Source organism: Stigmatopora argus, chromosome 16, assembly GCF_051989625.1.
Source record: "Stigmatopora argus isolate UIUO_Sarg chromosome 16, RoL_Sarg_1.0, whole genome shotgun sequence".
Lineage (NCBI taxonomy): Eukaryota > Metazoa > Chordata > Actinopteri > Syngnathiformes > Syngnathidae > Stigmatopora > Stigmatopora argus.
This window is the reverse complement of record NC_135402.1, coordinates 9700570-9723751: the sequence shown is the minus strand read 5'-3', so window position 1 is coordinate 9723751 and position 23182 is coordinate 9700570. Positions and strand designations below refer to the sequence as shown.

The window sequence follows — 23182 nt, the reverse complement described above, 5'->3', positions numbered from 1 at the left end:
AAAAGAAGATTAAATTCATAATTGGACATTTGGATGAGAAAGAATTAAGATCGTGGATCAAAACAATACCTTTTCTTTTGGTAAACTAATAGTTTGAATTTTTATTCAAAATAACTAGAGTAAAAAATGCATTGTTGTGATTGTCTCTCATATAATTGTAAAGTTCCTTATTACACACAATTTCCATGGGTTTATGGATATAATGTTAGATTAAACTAGTAGAGGTCTAATTTCTGTGCAAATTGTAAATTAAATAGTAAACCTAATCCCGCCGTTTGTTGGTTTAATTGTAGGATGAATTTGTCTTTTTTTTTCCAAAATAAGTTGTTTTTATGCTTTTTTTCCAGGATTTTCTCTCCTCAGTCTAACCACTGACACTCGCATATACGCCGGCCCCTGATTCACAAATGTCACCTCCATATTCATGGTTTTAATAGGGAGTACACGTGTTAGTTTGAAGGGAAAATCTTAAGAAAAATCATCGCACGTGGCATTTCTGAGATACAGTATGAATCAAAAGCACATTATTAGGGTCAATATCTAGGAATGTCGATATTCCTGTCTTCGTAAATGCAAAATATCAAATTTTTCAATTTGAAAAAATAAATACGTCTATCTTGATGAGAACCTGATGCTTTTTAATGACAGAAATGACAATTTTCTTTTAAGATGTTGTGGCGTTATGGTGTTTCATCTTTGTCACCTTACAGTTTAGTGCATGTCATCTTTTTATGCGCATATAAGCCGTACCCTCGATTCAGTCATCATTTTTTTTGTCCGACAAATGCGGCTTATGGGGGGACTGTAAAAGAACCTTAAAAATAATCACAGCTCGTCCGTCCTGACGCTTTGTTCCACCTGCGGCACACGGAATCCCACGTAAGGACATGTCCTGGAGTTGAGGCACACCAAGTTCTTGAGCGTGGCCGAGTTGACGATGTCGAAACCCACGCGTCCTCCAAAAGTGCTGGGCTTCCAGTACTCGGGGGAGCAGATGGGGTTGCCGAGTAGGCCTTTGAGCGAAAAGGGCGCACCCATCTCCACCATGCTCTCTCCGAATATGGCATTCGGCCGGGTCCTCTCTAGCAGCATGCCGGGGTAAAATTCAAGCGCGTCAATATCGCCGTAGAATTCCTCCAGAGCGAGCGCTATCTCTTCGTTATCTGTCAAAAGTCGCATCAAGAGAGAAATCTGTTAATTTTGGGGGGGTAATTCTTTCATTCTTTTTTTTGCTATTATTTGTGAATTTGTCATTTAGCCAGAGGCAGTAAGCTCAAGCAATAGTGCTTTTCCCGTTGACAAATTTTCCACTCGAATTGATTGATTTTGAGGATCTGCCGATACTGACCAGAGCAAACGTGATACAATCGTTTGAAAACTGCAAAAGAAATTGCAAAACCACAAGAAACGCCAAACAAAAACAACGACCATTCTCTAAACTGGACTCAGAAGTATATTTTTATATAATAATATTACAACACTTTAAAATAAAGGTCCAGTAAATTGTTTGAAAATAATGCAGCAGATTCGCTAGGTTTATGGCCATATTTGGAATTATTTTAAAACACATACACCTCATAAACATCAAGGCTATATTACAAAAAAAAGAAGATATATTGAAAGCAACTCTGGTGATACTAATAGTTGACTTTGGGCAAAGGCGACTGATGCTAACTAAAGATAATCCTGCTCCGAGTAGCGCCCAATCCAATACATTTGCAATTTACTGAACATTTTATTGTATTGTTTTTTTTGTTTCTTTTGACAATACAGGGTCCACCTTGATTATCATGTAGTTTTGTGGTCTTTTAAAAAAAAAAAAACTTAAAAACACAATATCTGTCCACTCGATTCCAATCTTCATAAAATGTTGTTTAGTAAAAACAAACAATTTTCTGTTTCTTTTGACGACATCTTTATAATCTTATTTTGTCCCTTTGTAGCTCTTTAATTTAAAAACGCCATCTTTTTAACCTAATTCAGATTTTCTTAAAATAACATTCTCAGGCTCAATTTCCAATAGCGTAACTGTAACCGGATTTGGACATCCCTACTTCTCGCGTATAAGCTGCCCCCTGATCCACAATTTTCACCTCCATATTCATGGTTTTAATAGGGAGTACAAATGTGTTACTTTGAAGGGAAAATCATTTTTAAGCGGTGAAAGTTTACCAAGTTGTAACACGTGCCAACTCCTCACTGTTCTTCTGCGGTACACCAACTAAAATTACGATATACACTGACAATAATGAACAAGGGTTGGGTCACTTCTCAGTGGGTGTCGATTATCCCAAGCATGTATTTTCAAGCTTGTCTCACTTTCTTGCAAAATGTATCAGTCACGTGCTCCTTAGCGGCGAGTTGCTTTGTTTTGCTTACCTGTGAACTCTCTGAAGGAAGTGTATGGCTTGAGATTAAAGCGTTTCCTGTACTCGTTAAAAGGCTGCATGCGGAGTTGCCGTGACTCCAGGATGGTCTTCACGGCTACGAATGTCACCACAGGGTTCATGTTATGGCCCCCGCCGACCTAGAAGCAAAATAAAAGGGGCTGAGTTGTAAGGTGGGCTTGACAGTTAACTTTATTTTGAGTGAGTGGATATCCAAATGGGATCGGGGCCTGTTCAGACTGGGTCAGATTGACAGTCGGTGTACCATCGAAGGCATCATCTGGCATAGAATGACATCTTAGATGGTAAAAAGCCCACCTCAGCTCGTACATATTGGATATGGAACTACCGTATTTATTCAAGTATAGCGCGCACCATGTATAACGCGCACCCATAATTTGTGACTCAAAATTGATATAATTTTTCACCTTTTCTCAGCTCACACCAAGGATTGCACCGGTACTGGTAACTGGCAAATGCTGAACATATGTTACCATGACAAAACATTTATTCACAACATATGGTACGGAAACCTGGTAAAAACAAAGAACTAGCAATATGAACACAATTCTCAAATAGAATTTACAATTTTAAATCCTTAAATCATCATAATATTTAAACATTTTCAAAGTCTGATTCATCATCATCAGATTCACCGATCAATTGATTCCATTCGTCTTGAGTGAGGGTGGCATTCCCTGGGTGGACTCGAGTGAGCGGTTGCCCCGCTAACGTTTCTCTGGAACAGGTTTTTGTTATTTTACCCTCCCCTATAAACATGCCCAAGGCTATTTGGAGAGGGCTGGCTTTTTTATTTAAAAAAAGAAAGTAGACTCGCGCGCCACCTGGCGGACAAAGACAGAAAGACAGGTTTTAGTCTCCCATGATAACGGCTGCGGAGGACAGTTTTTCCCCGGGATTTGGTCCTAAAAGCAAAGACCTATAACACGGTGAACTTTGCTCATTTTTGGGTACAAAAGTTTGCGCGTTATACTCGAATAAATACGGTACTTCCCGTACGCCGTTTCAATCATTCATTCAACACTTTCAACACCACTTATCCTTGTCAGGCTGGAGCCTATCCCCGCTGAATCCTGGCGAAAGGTGGACTAGACTCTAAACTGGTCGCCACTCAGTCGTACGGCACAAACAAAAACAGAAAGCCATTTATACTTTACAATACCAATGCCACCGAGTGGGAATTGAACCCAGCCAGCCTGTCAGGGTTCAGGGAAAAGAAGTCAGGGAAAAGAACCACTCATCTATTGGGCGTCACGGTTGCAACTGTCATGCAAAAAAATCTCGTTCAATCTGGTTGGGTTAGGTAGATATCCGTTTTTTGCTGCCAGTCTGAACAAGACTTGTTCAGCGCAGCCAAAACTGGATTTTTAGCCCATTACGGTGGGATTACTGTCTGTCCTTTGTTCAATCAAGACAATTACATTTTATTGGTAAATTCCTTTCATGCTGCTCATGAGCGGCAGAGTAAACCTTTGACTGGTCGCTTGCCAGTTTCAGTGATGCAGAGGGATTGTGTAAACCACATTAACGTCAATGCCATTCATGACATTTTAGATCTAATATCTAGATTTTTTTTATTTTTCTAAATTGGATTAAAAGAACTGGATCAAAAGCCCCAAATAGTCTGTTTTTATAGATCTAAAACAATGTTTATTTGAGCTTTTTTTCCTAGTAATGGAAATGTCTTTTAATCATGTTTTTTATAAGTGGAAAATGGAAAATATTTGTATATTTATTTTTAGATTTTATGAAATGCTTTTTGAACTAAAAACACAAAAGAAAAAAATATTTAAAAAATTGCTTTGATTGGTTTTAAAAAGGGGAAAATCAGGAAATGTAATGTACATCTATCATTTAACGTCAACTCGATTTCATGTGGGCCGGACCATTTTAGATATAACATTTAGATTTTTTTTTATAAATGGATTAAAATCCCTGAATATTCTATTTTTTATAGATCTAAAACAATGTTTATTTTAGCTTTTTTTAAAATATATTTTTAGATTTTCCAAAATGATTTTTGAACTAAAAACACAGAAAAAATGGATTAAAAAATACAATTATTGATTTTAAAGGGGGAAAATCAGGAAATTTAATATACATCTATACTCTTCATTTTAATTTGATCCTAAAACAGAAAATCGGCACTCATGATTTACTTTCACACGCACAAAATGATGCAGCGGGCCAGATTTGGCCCCCGGGCCGCCACTTTGACACCTATGGTGTAAACTGACAGAACAATGAGTCAAGTCATGCCCGGATGCAAAATGTCAAAGAATATTGATCCAGCAACACAGGAAGAATTGATGCCGTTCCAAAAAATAAAAAATAATGATTCACTTAGTTACATTACGGTTCAATCGGATTTGAATGGCCCCATTGTGTTAGCGCTTCTCACCTGTCCGGCCACTTGACGGGAAAAGGCGTCCACGAGCTTGTCCACACCGTAATGGGTGAGCACGGACGTGTTGAAAAGGAACTGCTGGTAGTTGATTTCATCCCCGTTGATATGAAAGCTGTCGGGCATCAAGGGGTGCCAGTGGTAGAGCTGGCTGAACTCCAGGGCGATACGATTTGAATATTGGAATTGGGATTGAAAGAGCAAAGTGGGGTCAAACTTCAACTGCAGAAGATAGCCACTGAGGTGCTGCACATATTCTTCAATCACTATTTTAATGGTCTCACCTGGGGAGGACAGTAAAAAATAGTGGAGAAATATTTCTTATCATCACATGCATTCTTTCATTGTTTAAAAATAATGTGTAACTGTAGGTAGGTCATTTATGTATCATTTAGTTTGGAGTCAGGAAGTCTGTAGGTAAAACAATGGTGGGTTTGTTCCTGACTGTTTAGATAGGGAAGGGAAGATTGCACATTTTGTTCTCAACTCAGTACATGTTCTAAGTGACACCCACTTGTTCCTTTGCATATAGTCTGAAATATTGAGTTGTCTTGTGAGCGGGAGCCACTGAAGGGTGGACAGGGAGAAGCGGCATAGACTGATCTGTATTGTCTAAATGTTCTTTCTCTGTGTTGTTTACTATATTTTCTCACATATACGCTGTATTTGTCGCCAAAAAAATGATAACTAAATTGAGGGTATTGCTTATTTGCACCCAAATTAGACTTGACATGCATGAAACTGCAAGGTGACAAAGACGAAGATTGATAAAAAGTTGTTGTCTTATTTGTTTGGAATAATCTTTTTAAACTGCGGATATTTTGGGCAATACCACTTTTCATCTCATTTTCTGAACCGCTTTATCCTCACTAGGGTGGCGGGGCGTGCTGGAGCCTATCCCAACTGACTTCGGGCCAGGGGCGGGGGAACCACCCTGAATTGGTGGCCAGCCAATCACATGGCACAAGGAGACAAAGAACTATTCACGCTCACACTCATACCTAGGGGCAATTTAGAGCCTACCATCCATGTTTTTGGAATGTGGGAGGAAACCGGAGTACCCGGAAAAAAACCCACGCAGGCCCGACGAGAACATGCAAACTCCACACAGGTGGACCGACCTGGATTTGAACCCAGGTCTCGCACTGCTAACCACTCAGCTGCGTCAACAACGTTACAACAGTGTTTTTCCCTTAACTCTTTCTATTGTATAGTTTGCAATCCAAACAAATGTTATGTCATCACACAAGTTTTAAAAAAAAAGTAATCCAGCTGTTATTTTCACTTGCTCGCAGTTTGATTCCTGGACAAAAAAGGTCAAAATTTAACGTCGAATTCCCTCACCAATGATGATGAGCCGCGTGGTCTGGAACAATTGCTCGTCATCCCAACTGGGATGCTCCGCTTTCAAGATGTCGCACACTCGGTTGTGTTCCCTCAACCACAGAGTGGCGTACAATCCCAAACCCGGCAGGAGTCCAAATACTTCCTGGCCGATAGCAAACTGATCCTTGGGGGGCACGTTTGAGGGGTAATCCATCTCTATGGGGGCTTCAGCTACAGAGGGAGGGTACATCTCTCCATTGATCAACTAATGGGGAGAAAAAATAACAAAACACAGACATTTTCATATTTAAATTAGAAATATTTTGCAGCAAAAGTATGGTGACGAGCTGGTGACAGCAAAAATAAGCCCCCAAAATGTGCATTACTAATTATACCGAAGAAGGAGTGTAAGCCACCTGATACTTGAGTTTCCCATCTTTTAAAAGTCGCAGGTGAAGTTGCCGCTCCAGGTTATCTCCGTAAACGTGCCCTGCATCCACCTGCACAAAAACATTGTGATAGTATTATTATTAGAGTAAAATTTAAAAAAAAATACTGCCTTACATGAATGGCACAGTAAAAATAAAATGTATAAATTTTGATAAAAAGAGATGAATTTCCAGATTGAAAAAGTTGCTATATTATGGACTACCTTTATAAGAACAGTTTTAAAGAAAATCTACTAGAAAAAAATAGGTGCTTCATTTTGGTAGGAAAGTTATATGAGAAAATTATTATTTATAAATAAAAATTATAGATTAAAAAAATATTTGTACAATTTTGCATTCAAGTAAAAAATTTGGAAAACAAGTTATTAAAGCACGGACAAATAGACTTAAGGACAGTTTTTTTTCCCACGGCTATCAGGACTCTGAACTTGAGCATAACTTGTGCAATAACTTCCGGGTGTGCAATAACAATGTGCAATATCTTAGAAATCTGTCCAATATTTTAGAATCTGTGCAATATTTCCGAATCTGTGCAATATTTTAGAATTCTGTGCAATATTTTAGAATTCTGTGCAATAATTTAGAATTCACCTAGCCAGGATGTGACTTTTTATACTTTTATACTACTATTTATGTTTTTTTTACTGGGAAAACAAACTTTGAAAAGCTTGGAGTAGCACCACCAATTTCGTTATACGCAGCTGTGTATGATGACAATAAAGGCTTTTGATTTGATTTAGAATATGATCAAAAGTTATACAGGATTATATTATACAAGAAAAAAAAAGTGGGATTATTACACATAGGATCGCAACGACTTTTACTACTTGGCAATGACAAAAAAATACAACCTCAAAACAAATTTGAAATACCATAAGAAATTGTAATATTAGGAGAAACTGTTAAACATTTAAAATTTTAAGTCTGTTAACCCTTTAAAACACAAACAACTAAATAGTTGACGGCAAATTAAATTTCTTTAAACCCGGAGCCCTTTTTTTAATTGACATACTGATTCTTTTTTTTTTATCGCTTAACCTCACAAGGTTTGCGGGGGTGCTGGAGCCTATCCCAGCCAACTATGGGTAGCAGGGGGCTAACAAATGAAATAAATAGATCTTTAAATAAATGTCATTCATATCAAAACGTGAATTGAATAAATAAAAGTGTCCTTAAATGTGTCCATTATCAATTATAATACCAGTTCTATAATGTAAAACATGTAATTATTTCACAATTTTATCAGTCAAACTCAACTATTAAAATCAGTGGGTGTGACCAAAGCCATGTAGTATGCAACATGTAAGAACAAGTATTGTGCAAAGCAGAGGAGTTAATTGAAGTTGTAGGCGTAATTTAGTTATTGCGAATTTAGGAGAAGTATTCCACCTGTGGCTCAACAAACACAAAAGCACACACACACAACCATTTTGGCTTTATGTGTTGGGCAACCAATTTAATGGCTGAGTTTGACAGATAAAATAATTTCATCGAGTGCTACAACCTGTCCGTGAAATCATTGAATAGTATTTTTTTTTTTACATTAAATGAGCTGGTATTTTCATGAATGAATGACAGATTTAATGACACTTAATCATTCATTTTAGTTCATTAGTGACACATTTAAGTATTTATTTGAGGACGTATTTATATATTTCAGTCTGTCCCAATTTTTCTCATAGAATGGTACTCATGTAAAAGACGGGTGCTAACCGTATTTAAGTACGCAAATCGTAATTTTTTTATATTTCTGATGATGGAGGAAATCATTTTTTAAAAATGAAATTGTTTTTTAACATCAGCTATACCAGTGTTTTCCAACCTTTTTTGAGCTGTGGCACACTTTTTGCATTGAAAAAATCTCAAGGAACGCCACCATCTGAAAATCTTTTATTTTGAAACGCCTATATTTCTATATATTTATGTCGCCTATATTAACAAGTCATTTTCATCAAAGTTTTATTACATAAACCTCCAAAATTATTCCAAAATCAAATTTTTCACACTGACCTAATGTCACCAAAGTTGATGTCTGCGGAGCCTGAGCCCCTTCCGGTTCGAGTGATGCAAAAATAAGTAATGTAATGTTTTTAATTGCATAATTTTCTTCAAATATTATTTAAATCTCCTAATATTACGCAAAAAAAATGTGCTCACACAGACTTTGTCGCCAAAAGTTGATGCCCTAGAAACCAAACAAATTCCGGTTTATGTTAGATAAAAATAAGCAACTAAATGACAGTTTTACAATTTGAATCTTGTAATAGTATAATCTATCATTTAATGTTTATCATATTTTAATTTTAACCTTGCAATAGTTAAATTTTAATCTCGTTATATTCATATTAATTTTTCTCTCTGAATATTATATTGTATGACTTCTTGCAATTTGAATGAAATTTAAGATTGCAGCACTGGACAGACAGGAGGTATTCAATTCTGAAGCATTTTAGCTTTCATTCTTACGTGTGGGCCAATGTAAAAACAGATCTTTGACCGAATTTATAATTTAATGTTCATCATGTTTTGATTTTAACCTTGTCATAGTTCAATTTGAATCTCGTTATATTCGTATTATTTTTTTTCTCTCTGAATATGAAATTGTATGACTTCTTGCACTTTCCCACAACACATGATTGGCTTTTAAAATCTTAAATTATTGTTTTTTTCTTCAAATGATTAAACAACATTAGTTTCCTGCTGGGATGTACATAATAAAAGTGTTGTGTGTCTCTTAAAATCTACTGGAGGGAACTGACCCCGTGAGCTAAGGCTTTTGTAAAGCCCAGACCCATTTGGTTGAAGGTCTTGAAGAACTGGTGGGTAAAGTGCTGCGCGAAGAAAGCAAACATGATGTTGGATCCCTGCGGATCGGGCCTGAACGTTCTTCTCTTCAGCAGCTTCTCCACGAGGAGCTCAGGGTCGGGCAGCCCACCTTTGCCTAATGGAAACAGATTTTGCGGCAAAACGGTTCCCAAAATGTTGGGACTAATTGGGAATAAAAGTAGAATACAATGATGTGGGAAAGCTACTACTACACATAAATGATTTAGTAATAATAAAATGTAATGATTAATATCTATGAATGGGCGGCCTGGCGAATGAGTGGTTCGCGCGTCGGCCTCACAGCTAAAAAAAAAAAAAAAAAAAAAAATGGGATTTTATTTTGTGCGCTCCATATGATTTGCTGTGCGCAGAGAAGACGAGAGTAGTGCGCAATTGCGCACACGCGCAGTTTAGAGGAAACATTGATCCTAACGTGACTATTTCAGGGTTCCAGGACCATTCATTCATTCATTCCTTTTTATGGGGGTATTGTGGCCTGTCTCAGCCCACACTGGGCAGCAGGCGGGGGACACCCTGAATTAGTTGCCAGCCAATTGCAGGGCACAAACAGACAGACAATCATTCACAATCATACCTATGGTCAATTTAGCCTACCATGGATGATTTTGGGATGTGGGAGGAAACCAAAGTACCTCGCGAGAACCTACGCAGGCCCAGGGGGAACATGCAAACTCTACACAGGAAGGTCGGAACCCACCGGGGATTGAACCCTCGATCTGGGAACTGTGAGGCGGATGTGCTAACCTCTGTTCACCGGGCCGCCGGGAATTTGACAGCCAGAGAAAACTTTGAAGAATTAGTTTTTTTTAGACATTTGAAAGACTACTAAATGTCGACTGCAAAGACATTACTAATCATTGCTATGTGTTAAAAATAGTGGGTTTCCATGTTTTTTCAGTTTAAACTTATCTCGGTTCTATTTGGAATACATATTTAATCTGGCATTTCCACATTACAGTAATCCTTCACTTATTGCGAATTCACTACTTCGTGATTTTTTCCCGCTATTAATTATTTAAAATATATATATATATAATATATGCTACTGCAACCAAGAAATTTCCCGAATACGGGATGAAATAAAGTTCTAATCTAATATATATATATATATATATATATATATATATATATATATATATATATATATATATATATAAAAATTCATAAAAATGGGAAAATCTACGCTGAAACTCGTAAGCGGAAGCCACTCTTGCTACTAGGACTCAGCACTGAAGGAGAAAAAAAAGTTATAATAGGGGTGACCCTATTTCGCGATTTTTCGATTATCGCGGCCATGTCTGGTCTACATTAACCGCGATAATTGAGGGATTACTGTATTGCATTCATTTTTTGTAAAGCGACCCAACATTTTTGGAATCCAGTTTGCAATATTATTAATTTTAAAAAAGTGATAGTGTGACTAACCTTTGACACCCAAAGGTGTAGGACAGTCTTCAGGCACTGGGGGAAGAATCCGGGTGTAGTAACTTAGATTGTAGTAGGCCTCCCAGCTGAGGTAACCATATTTTGAGTTGTATGTTGGAGGACTGGGGATTAAGTTGGACCTTACTGCGCACACACCCAGAAGCGCACACATGTTTTAAAAATGTGAAAGCAATTCAATGAAATTCCTGTTTTGGGGGGGCTTGGGACCTGTTAGGACAAGCCGCATCAAAACGTCCCGCATAAAAGTGTTGTTGATGACATCCCAGACCCAGTGGAAGTGCGTGAGGATGAAGTTCACCGTTTCCGGCTTGGGCTTCAGGAGGATACGCACCCTGGTCCAGAACTCCGCTGTGTTAGGACAGTAAGAGATACCGTTGGTAAAAGCTTATGTTCTTGGGAAAGGCGGTGTGTGTAGATCAGGGTTGTTCAAGGATCATCGCGGGCTTTTATTTTGACATCGGAGATTTGTGTGATCAAGCATGTGCGCTACTGCACTTTTCGGCTTGCTTTTGTCACATTTTGGTTCAATTACCCGGTCAAAAACGATTGGTTGTCTACCACTATCAAAGCAGCAATGAGTTAACAAGGAAGTGATCCAAAGAGCCATAAAACTAACAAGAGGTGACCCGAAAATGTAACTAACTGCTTGTCAGACAGATTGTTTTATAACGTGATAAATATCAATAGTCATATTTGCCTTAAGAGTTATTTTGTCACAATGTAGACTGTTCTACATGCAAGCCTCAACTCCGAGTACTCGTGTATTGTGTTGAGTCTCAAGAAGCCGCTGAAGAAAATGTATTTTTTAAAATGCTTGGCCTAGTTTTATTTGGACCCAAAAGACATTGAAAGTGTTGGACCAGGTTACAGGACACAGATTTCAAAGGGTGATTCCGTTCTTGGGTACCTGCCGTCCTTAAATAGATTGCAAATTTGCTCCTTTCAAATATCTGGGTGCAGAAGAGAAATGGGGAAAGGGTGCGTTGCGATGCAGCTCACTCGGGTACCAATTACTCATACAATAGAACAGTCAAAAGGTGAGAATAACATTGGCAGTACTGGGAGTATACTCAGATTCTGATGTCGTTGACCTATGACGTTTTGAATTAACGATGCTCGTGCTTCGTCCACCATTAAGTCCCAGGCACCACAATTTCTGCTTAGCTAATGCATAGTGCTTGTCTGTGTTTGGGAGTGTTTGCATTTTTGGCTCGCCTTCCTCCACATGATGGCCCCAAAGAAGAGGTTCAGTCATAAGAATAGCAATTACCATGGAAACCGTATTAACAACGGGGAAAGGAAACACCGACAAACATTCTTAAAAACCTTTTAACGACGCAAATCTATAGTAGTATGCTAAGAGCGAAGTTGAACCATTGAATGAAAAAGCCTCGCTCGTTGCCAAATGGAGCTTTAATGTCACACGGACCTTACGTCACCGAGAGTCAAAGTGAATTAACTTCCGTTTCACGTAAACTAAAAGGAAGCAAGGCAATAAAAAGAATCCCGTTGCCTGAATGCTTCATGTTGTAATGTTGATGTGTTGAGTGCTTTGTTTTTCAGACTGTCTCTAAACACACCGCATGTCTGGTATGATGGTGAGATGGATGGGTGGACAAATTGGTCAGCTGGTTTTGGTTTTGTTTTGTTGGCGTCACAGTAGTCATGTTCTGTGTTGCAAATAAACGATTTAAAAGCCTAACCTCTCAGCAATAATGTAACATAACATATATTGTTTTTAATTGTAATATATTTCCATTTTTTATACTACAGTATATAAGTACACTGGTACCTAGACTTACGAATGCTTCAACATACAACATTTTCAGGTTACGAAACCTTTTGACATGCAAATTACTGTTCCAATATACGAAAACAAGACCCAAATTACAAAATCCCCCAAAACGTTAATACGTTTCCTATATCCGTTATTTTATTTTGAAATTGTCGTGGTAGCGTTGCATCTCCCTTGACAATCTCTCTACACTCGACTGGTTTCCCATTGGCTGTCTCACAAAAAAAAACCGCTACATGTTTTTTTTAAGTTGTTAAAGCAACTTTGTTCTTTATTAGAAATCACTGGTACGAATGAAATTAAGAAGCTGGCCCTGATATCCAGCCATGGATATGGATATTGCAAGGCAATCCAGCCATAACCCACCAACCATCGCTACGATATTGAAGCAGAAAGGAAGCGTTAAAACTCTTTGGCATGGGCTATCTGAACTGAACAACAAGATGGAGGAACTGTTACTCCTTTGGATGGAGGAGGAAGAAATTGCAGGACATACAGTGATGGAGTCGATTATTTCTGAAAAAGCAGCTATTTAATGCTAAGTTGTTTTCAATTCATAATTTGAACTTGTTTAGATGTGTTTATGTGCATGACTTCGTGTGCTTGTTTGTTGCCTAACATTAGCTTCCTCTTTACACTTATGCACATGCATGAACAGAAAATGTTTTTGCATGCTTGTTATTCATTTTACGAAATTAAATAATTTTCTTAGGTTTTTTTGTGTGTTTCTCACATCTTTCATACAAATTTAGGACATTTTGATGAATTTTAGAGGGTCAAGTTGGTCATTATTTTGAGGGCCGTGGAATGAATTAGATAATTTATACATGTAAATTTCTGCCCTAATTACGAAAAATCCAAGTTACGAAACAAGTTCTGAAACCAATTAATTACGTAAGTATTTGACGTCAATTTTGAGTTTAGCATTGAAATCCGACTCGTGCGGAAGTTCAAAAATCAAATCAAAAGCCTTTATTGGAATCATACACAGCTGCGTATAATGAAATTGGTGAAATTCAAGTTACATCGCCTGTGTAGGAAAGGAATTCCAGGACTGCCTGTATTTTACAGTGGAACACTATTCATCATCATCTATATTTTTACTCCTGAGAAATAAGCCTCACCATCTGGAATAGTTAAACTTCCTCACTATTGCAAACAGGATATGAAGGGATGTCACAGGTCTGCGGGGTGGGAAGAGTGTACTCACGGACGGTGCAGTTCTCCCCATGGTAGCCGGTGCGGGTGCAGTCACATTCGTAGCGCTCATCTGTGTATCGTACGCACACGCCCAAATGTTGACAAGGCAAGAAACAGCACGGGTTCACTGCGGAGATAAGCATCAACAAGTGTCAGTGTCACCTACTTAAATCATAGCATCTGCTTTTCTGGACGTGTGGCTTACAATTTCAGATAAATATAGAAATTAAGTACAGTAATCCCTAGAATATCGCGGATAATGTGGACCAGACATAGCTGCGATAATCGAAAAACCGCGAAGTAGGGTCACCCCTATTAAAAATAAATATTTTTTTTCCTTCAGAGCTGAGTCCTGGTAGCAAGCAGAAGACAGGGGAGTTTCTTCCGCATGAGAGTTTCAGCGTGGATTTTCACATTTTATGAACTTAAAAAATAAAAATAAAAACGTAAAAACATTAAAAAAATTAAAAAGAATTTCCCCTGAAAACAATCAGCAATGTAGTGAAGCTGTGAAAGTTGAACCGCGAAATGGCGAGGGATTACTGTATTAACATATTTTGGGACTATACGTTGCAATTATAATCTGTTATTTTTCTCCAAAATTGACAGTACACCTTATCGATAAAAGCTCATTTGTTGGCGCATAAAGGCATTATATTACTACAGTAAAGTTCTCGAGGCACACAATTACTATATAAAACAATAAAACAAATAATATGAATGAAAATGAAGTCTCAGTTAATAGAGCGTTTTATAATCCGGTGCACTTTATAGTCTGAAAAATAAGGTAAAAGCTGTCTAAGTGATTAAACAGGCATCACTGCAGGAACCTTTGAGCCGAGCCCACCTGCCAATAAAAATGTCTTGAATAGTTCAAAACAACTTCTTTTAAGATTCAGATGAAAAATCAGTCTGTTTTTGTGTAGGTTCGGAATTGAATTAATAATTTTGCGAACTCAAAATTATACATTTAATTGTCGAGAAACCCTCCCAAAAAAACGACTACAAGGTGGCCCGCAACAAAAAATGAGTTTGACACCCATGCTCTAGTGAAAGTGTGAGGGATCTGCCTTACTATACAAACAGAAAAAGTATCGCCTGTGGCTTATACACAATTTGACACCTGAAATAAAGTTTTGAATCCTGCAAAATTATTCCTAATTGCTTACAAAAGTAACCCACTGTTTCCACAGTGTTGACTTGACGGGAAAAAGGTTGTCTTCAAGCATGCTCCGGCATGCCCCTCTTGGCCCCCTGTCCTAGCCAAAGACACTGAGCAGATCTAATCTGCCTGCTATGTGAACTTGGCTCACGCCGTCTATAGCAGGGATGTCAAACTCATTTTGGTTGGCAGACCACATTCATGGCATCCCATGTGGGCCGTACGAGTTCATTTGCTTGTCAAATAAGTTAACTCAATGGTTCTAAATGTGCCGTTACCAAATCCCAATTCTATACTGAGAAAATGCATTCAATTTCTTTTCTGAATTTGTATATATATATATATATATATATATATATATATATATATATATATATATATATATATAGGTATGTGTATATATATATATATATATATATATATATATATATATATATATATATATATATATATATATATATATATAGGTATATATATGTATCAGTGGCGGGCCGTCAGGGCCTTCTCTGCTGGCCTAAGAAATATCTGAATCATATTATATTTTGTCCATCAATACTTATTATTCCAAATGGTCTGTTAGCTTCCTTTCATTGCTTTTACCCCTGGTTGCACTGCTTCCAGATGTGTGTTTTCATATTGAAGCATTTAACCAATCACATTTCAGACATTATTTGTTGCCAGATCAGATCTGCCTCAAAGCCTTCACAATCAGTTCTTGTGGGCTCTGCTGCATTAAACTAGACTGTTGCTTTTAACCAATCAGATTTCGAGTTGGCAACCCCACAATGATTTTTCATTGGCGTTAACATTTTGCTGGCTGGGACATGTCATTGCGTTCACAAACTATGATTGGCTAGTAGGCGGGCCAAAGCAGTACCCGAGGCAGCAGAGATCGCAAACTCCACCCACTATGGCCGACAGAAGCAGAAGCAAAAACAAATTGATTCTGTTTGCTCACAAAGCTATTTTCCAGACGGACTTTTCCAGAAAAAAATGGACATCATTAAGAAAGGGCGGTCAACTCCGAAGCTAGCAAGCCTGTTACAGCCGGGAAAATGGTGTGTGGGGCACTTTCAGCGCGCTAACTTAGCTCCACAAGCAAATAGTATATTGTTGTGTTGATTTAATGCTATTTTCAAAACGGACTATGCCGGAAATATGACAGGACAGGCTCGACTTTCATCATTAGCTTCGATGGCGATAGGAAAGAAGGAAGAAAGAAAGATGGATATTGTGTAAAAATGATTTTTGGTGAGTAAAATTACAAATATGGCTATATTCCTAAATAATATTTCAATTGTGGGCCAAGTTCTGATATCTGAAAAGCTCCAGTGTTTGTATTTAAGCTCCAGTGTTTGTATTTAATCACAAAATTCTGCTAGGAATTGGATTTTACCCCAGTTTAATTTTTGGCGTTTCACCATTGACGTCCATCGCTGTCTTTTCCCGGGAAAAATCACCCCCTGGCCTGGTTGTAATGTCTCAAAAGCTCCAGTATTTGTATTCAATCAACAAATGATGCTAGGAAGTGGATTTTACCTAATTTTAGTGCATTTTTTGTCATTTCACGTATGGACGTATCGACGTTCATCGCTGTCTTTTTACCGGGGAAATGATACTCCGAGCCCGGTTCTGATGTCTAAAGAGCTCCAGTATTTGTATTTAATCAATAAATGCTGTTTTCGGCTGGATTTTACCCCATTTTCGGGCAATGTTTGCCCGTACGCCATTGACGTTCATCGCTGTCTTTTCCCGGGAAAATCACCCCCTGGCCTGGTTTTAATGTCTGAAAAGCTCCAGTATTTGTATTTAATCATGAAATGCTGCTAGGAAGTGGATTTTTCCCCATTTTTGTGCATTAATTTATTGATTATTTTTTATGTGTCGCAGCTGTAGCTGCAGTAGAGGTTTTATAGCCATAAAATAGTTTTTGAGGGTTGGATTGATACGCTGAAGGCGCTACCAGAAAATGCACTGCCCGCCACTGGGCCGTACGATTATCATATAAAAGATGTAAATGTTTATTCAGTCTTGTTTAACTTAGATTTTATTACAAAAGACAGGCTTTTATCTGTTATCATAAATCACCACTGCTTCTCCTGACTTCTCACAAATAAAATATGAAATTTTGGGTTTGCTTTGGACTCGGGCCTGCAAATCAAGTTAATTGCTCGGGCCAGGCCAAAAATTAATACCCGGGGGCCCGGTTGGGTCGGGGCAGATTTTTTCGGCCCGATCCCACCTCTAGTGATACTGAATATCGGTTCAGGGCATAACGCATTCTATACATGCAGTATGAATGAGCTGCAACATGCCCGTCTGGCAGAACAAACCAGTGCCGCTTTCGGCCCACACACCCTATGTTTGACCCCATTAGTCTATGGAGTACCAGACTCCGTTCATGGATGACCGTAGCATCACAACCAGTGGGATCAAATAAAAAAGCTCAGTGTCAGAAAAAAACAACAGATGCCGTCATATGGGTGGAGGCACAAAATGTACAACTGTTGTAATCTTATGGAGCAGATAAACATGAGAGGAGCTGAAACTGTTTGTTCACATACACGACAGACGATAACATCCGCTGTATTAGTGGAGTCACTCCAGCACTGGTCAAACTGCATGTCTGACCAGAAAGTTGGACAGGAAAAGTCTGTTTCGTGACAAGAACAATGAATTCCTGCAGCTGCGCCTCCTTCCCTAAGGGGGTTTCATCTGGTCCCAAAAACAGATGTCATGGATGCCCCTCACTCCTCAAGAAAGTGCTAATAGTTCATTCATAAAGTAGTCGCACAGCAGTTCTTAACAGCTTTAGTGTTACGGATTGGGTGAGCGCAAACTGCTTCTATTTTTTATGGCAGTTTGGCATGACATCTGAAAGGTTAAGACAAGCAACAGCAGGCTGTTGAGCATTACCACAGTCCAATAGAAACCTTTGAACAACCTAGTACAGTCACACTTCTACTGACGAATGCCTCTACGTACGAAATTTTCAGGTTCCAAAAGCTTTTGAGATGCAAATGAAACTTGTGCACCTGCACTTCAACACGAATAAATTTTGCATGTTTATTATTTTCGGGGTTAAGATTTTACCTCTACTTGTCTGTACATTTTTAAAAATGTTTTCATTTCACTCATATAGGGGCCAATTGACATCCTCCATATGGCATCCAATTGTACTAGTAGTAGTGTTGCCTGTATGTATTTTGCGATGGGTAATATATTTTTTAAATAATTTTAAAGAAAGAGGATGAATTAGTTGAAGAGTTAACTTAAAAACAGCTTGTTATTTATGATGGTGACTTGGTAAGAGGTTTAACATTTAAGAACAAGACAGCAAACAAAAAGAAAAAAAGGAAAGGAAATTAATTAATATATAAGATGGATCAATTTTAAGAAAAAGTTTAAATTCGCAAGGAGGGGTTGTAAAACTGTAAAACGTCCTCCAATTCTGGAAGAACCCCAGCACTGAAGTAAAAAAAAGGCTTCATATGGCTCTGTTGACGGGAATGTTTAAATACCCAAATTTTACGTTAGTTAAAACAAAAGTGCATACTGGCCGGTAAAACAATGACCTACCTGACCCCGAAGCCACTTCATCCCCGTGGCCCGCAATTTCCCGCAGGAGCAGTAGAAGACCGAAGAAGCATCCGAGGATAGAGGCTAGACGGCGGGGTGGAAAACGAGAACGAGTCGGGGTTGGCTAACATGAGAAAAGCAAGGGTTTAAACACTTTTTTTAACATTTTAAACTTACGTTTCATCACAGAAAATCAGTGCGGTGTCATTCCAAGAGTGCAAAACACGGTTCGAATCCGCCGTTGAGGGGAATGAAGACGGCGGAGTGAGAAAAGTTAGCTCCAGTGTACGTGGGGAAAAAAGCCCGCCGAGGGGAGCCTTCACCTGTGGGCCGGCCCTCCCACAGCCACTGCTGGGTCAACCTCCCCACCGAGCCTGCGTGATATCGCCCCCTACCGTCACTCACGTATCCTGACACAGAGAACATTTGAACACTTTCATTGCTACATGTTTTAGGAAAGACCAAAACAGCCCAAATTAAAAATAAATAAGTGAAAATAGAAACGACTATAAATTTCATTTTTTGAACCACTTTAGCCTCACTAGGGTCACAGGGGGTGCTGGAGCCTATCCCAGCTAACTTTGGACCAGAGGCGGGGGACACCCTGAATTAGTGGCCAGCCAATCGCAGGGTACAAGACAACCAACCATTCACGCTCAAACTCGTACCTATGGGCAATTTAGAGTGTCCAATCAGTTTAACATGCATGTCTTTGGAATGTGGGAGGAAACCAGAGTACCCAGAGAAAACCCACACAGGCAGACCGACCTGGATTTGAACCCAGGACACACTGCGGGGCCGACACGCTAACCACCCAACTATAAATTATAATTGAAATAAAAGATAGATTAAATATGGAGGCAGCACAGTAAGCAAGTGGTTAGAGCGTACGGCTCACAGTTCTGAGACCGAAGGTACAAATACCTGGTGGGTTCTGTCCTGGCTGTGTAGTCGGTATGCTCTCCCCAGGCTTGCGTTGGTTTTCTGTCATATCCCAAAAGATGCATGCCATGAATAATCACCTTCACAGTATAAACGGATTGGACGTCTAATGCTGTTAATGGCAGATAGTGAGTGGTCTGCAAATAACAAAGCAGAAGTGAAACTTACTTCTAAACTTATGCTGGCAGATGTTATTTTTATTAAGAAATTTAGCAAGAACCAGTGGGCCAGAAGCAAAACACTTGAAGAATGCAGTGCTACCATTAATCTTCTCTAGGATTAACTTTTCCCAAGTCCTCCAAGGTGGGCCCAATAAATGTTTTTGCGGCTAGGCCAACCTTTAACTTTTCCAGCTGATGTAGAAAAACCACTTATGTGACGTTATGAGTATTGTTTCAGGTTTAAAATATTTACATTATGGTGTTGAGGCTGTTCCAAAGCGAGGGAACTTGGACATAATTTATGCACATTTGATTTGTGCAATGTTATCTTCGGTCAACTTGGTAGATAACACTTGAGAAGTTTACAGAAAGTACTTTGCTATAAACATTCATTTTTATATCTTAAGATAGTTGAACATGTGGGCTTGCTTGAGAGAAACAAAGTCACCAAACGACCGAAAAAAAAGAAAACGTGATTTGTAATCAACAAGAAGAGAACAAACTTTTGTCTGTTGGTCACATTTATTTAAACAAAAATGTGTATATTTTAGGAGGAGCTGGAGGCAGCCACTGCAGCGCGTCTAGGCTTGGGGGTGGTACCTTCCCGGAATCCATTTCTGGAAAATATCAGGGGTGGGGGTTGGACAGAAACAGATATCACACAGTTCAGATGGCTTTCAGAATGGATTAAATAATGTTTACAATGATGATTCAATGCGACAGTTTCAACAAAAGCGGTCAATTCCAATGTGGGTGAGCATAAAAAAATATAGAACCAAATACAAGCATGGCTTCCATTCAAGGAAAGTATGGTTTGCGTTAACATAGCCTTTCAGGAAAACAGCCTTTTTAAATATTCTTTTAAAAAGTGTAAAAATGTTCAGCATAGACTGGACTCGCATATTTAATTTTTAGAGCCAAACCAAGGAAATAAATAGGGTTCATGAATTTAAGTTATATTTATTGCGAAAGATTGAAAAAAATTAATTATGGATTAATTACGTTTTTCTTAAGATTGTTTCAGTCACTACTTGAACTTGGAGGGGTTGACAGCACAAACAGGGAGAAACAAATTTTGCAATCATTTAAGACTAATGTTTTGCATTTTGGTGCAACATTTAACATTTTTAAGCTTGTTTTTCAACACATTTTTTTTACTTTTAAAGAGGCAGATTTGTCAAAAATGTGTAGGCTCTGTAAACAAAAGTATTCCTTGTAAAGAGGAAGCTCAGAGTCCAATTTCCAGCTCTTTAAAACAGCTATGATGCAAACACAAGGTTATATGAAGTTGTGTACAAATATTGCAATGGGATTTTGAATATTATATGGCCGAAAAATAGAACACCTCCCCTCCTTTAAGCTTCCTCACCTATTGTTCTCAGTGCCCCTTAAACTGGGAGGGGAGGAAATTGTCGACCAAATTTTTGGTGGGGGAAAAAAAATCATTTTTTATTTTTAACCCAACTTGTTGAAATATATTTTCATGCGACACTATGACAAATGAACTCCAAGGCCATGTTTGACTATAAATTTGTGTCAAACAAATATGTTAAGCGATACTTTACCAATAAACAAGCTGTGCATTTTGCTTTCTTGCACCTGATTAGGATATCAAATTGGGGACCTCCATACTTGATGGTGGATTTTATGCACGCTTCCAGAGCATTCGAGTAGAAACTCTTCCCCCATTAACAAATACTGCATTTGCCACCTGTAGTTAAACGTACCTGAATCGACGGTACACAACCTTGAGGTGCCTCAGCCGACCAGTGCCAGTGGTGTTCCTCCTCTTGGCCTTCGCACTCCAATTGTCTAGAAAATAAATAAAAACAAAATAAAATGTCCGGTTTGGTCTTTCCCAACCATGGTGCCGTAAGCAATGGTCAGGTGTGCCGCGGAAAATAACCTGGCAAAGAAGGTATACATTGAAATAATGCGAGAGAAAATTTGTAATATTCCGAGATTACTATTCAAACAGTAACACCTTGAGATACGATCTTAATTCATTCCGTATGTCGATTTACTCGTATCTCCGATCAGCGCCTCCCATAGAAAGACTAAATACAAATTAATTCGTTCCCACCCTCTGAAAAAACAACTGGATATTGGAATGGGAAAATTATTTGATCTAATACGCCATCTACTAACAGAGTACATAATAACTATCTAGTGGTTATGATGTTGAATACTAAAGAGACATTAATCAGCACAATGCAGATTGCGGGAGGACACTTTTGGCACGGCAACACGCTCGTAACATAACATAAACAAATGAATTTTGACACACTTAAATTGGAAACTTGGCACTTTTCCGAAATGGTTGCTTCCCAAAAAAATTGGGTGGCAATTTTGGGGATTTCCAGAGTTCAAGGAGGTTGTCAGGAATCCCATAGTTAACGTTGCCTGTCCGGGGTAAACTCCTGAAATTTCTATATTTTAATATTAAAAGATTTAAGTCGTTCTATTGCTTGTTTTTGCTACAACGGGCATCAACTTTTGGGGACGTTAAGTCTGAATGACCACCCAGCCACGGCTGCCGATAACGAAAAATGTCGACTTACACTTTCTCTTGCGCTTCTCGGGGTAACCACATTTGCCGCAGGAGGATTTCTGCAGGTGGTAGGCTTTTGAGCCACAACGACGGCACAAACTGTGCGTCTTGTTCCTGCGCTTACCAAAGGAGGATGTTCCCTTCGTCTGCAAGAAAAATTGAAAGGACACAAGCCTTAAGAGACCATTCATTCATAGAAACTGAAGAATACTAGAAATTACGTAATAACGTCTCTCTAGATGAAACATTTAAGAACATCAATAAATAACGAACATTTAATAAGCCTTTAAATGTTTGTTTTGCTACTTGTGTATCAAATTTAGACTTTATAATACACCCCTCAGTACACCATGCTATAGCTAGCCTGCACGTACGAATCCAATTTTGCTTCACAATATAGTCCCCAAAAACATATTTTAAGAAGTATGACGAAAAACGTAACACTACCAAACTTGACTTGGGTCAATTTGACGTGGTTACGGGAACCCGACTGTCAATGCTAATGATCTGGCTAGCTCAGTAAAAATAGCCATTTAAATGTCAAATGTTAACTTTATTCATAAATATACACAGTTCATATAAGAGTCGAGTTACGCCAACAAATAAATATTCGTGGTTTGCAAGTGATTGACGTCAGGTTTTCAGGATGTTTGGCGATTATAGATAGCCAGCATTGCAATCTCACCATTGTCGCTCTGTGGCCGAAGGAAAAGAGACCGGAAGAGATTCCTGCGTGTTCTCAAATTACGTTCGTGGTAGTTTGAGTGCCGCACAGAAAATTGTTCCCTTATTCAAAAAGCGGCTTACAAATAATATGCCCTTTTTGCCTCTAAATAAATACTAATAACACATAATAATGACTAAAATGAAGAAGAACCAGGCTTGTATGTTTTTTTTTTGCAAATTTGCACC

At 38.5% G+C, this 23182-nt stretch overlaps 2 protein-coding genes across 2 annotated transcripts; both read right to left on the bottom strand.

Moving 5' to 3' along the window:
• Window positions 1-617: 617 nt before the first annotated feature.
• On the bottom strand, window positions 618-19691 carry LOC144090918 (prostaglandin G/H synthase 1-like). Its single transcript, XM_077622833.1, has 12 exons — window positions 19541-19691; window positions 18794-19026; window positions 18617-18700; window positions 13886-14002; window positions 11088-11228; window positions 10860-11003; window positions 9347-9528; window positions 6555-6638; window positions 6157-6403; window positions 4810-5096; window positions 2380-2527; window positions 618-1163 (listed from the first exon to the last, which is right to left on the bottom strand). Exons 2-12 carry the CDS (start codon window positions 18798-18800, stop codon window positions 826-828), a joined length of 1779 nt encoding a protein of 592 aa, XP_077478959.1. The 5' UTR covers window positions 18801-19026; window positions 19541-19691; the 3' UTR covers window positions 618-825.
• Window positions 19692-20222: 531 nt separating this feature from the next.
• Window positions 20223-23121, bottom strand: rpl37 (ribosomal protein L37). The gene is made up of 4 exons (XM_077622718.1): window positions 22956-23121; window positions 22281-22416; window positions 21447-21531; window positions 20223-20336 (listed from the first exon to the last, which is right to left on the bottom strand). The coding sequence occupies exons 1-4, from the start codon at window positions 22956-22958 to the stop codon at window positions 20267-20269; spliced, it is 294 nt and encodes a 97-aa protein (XP_077478844.1). The 5' UTR covers window positions 22959-23121; the 3' UTR covers window positions 20223-20266.
• Window positions 23122-23182: the final 61 nt, after the last annotated feature.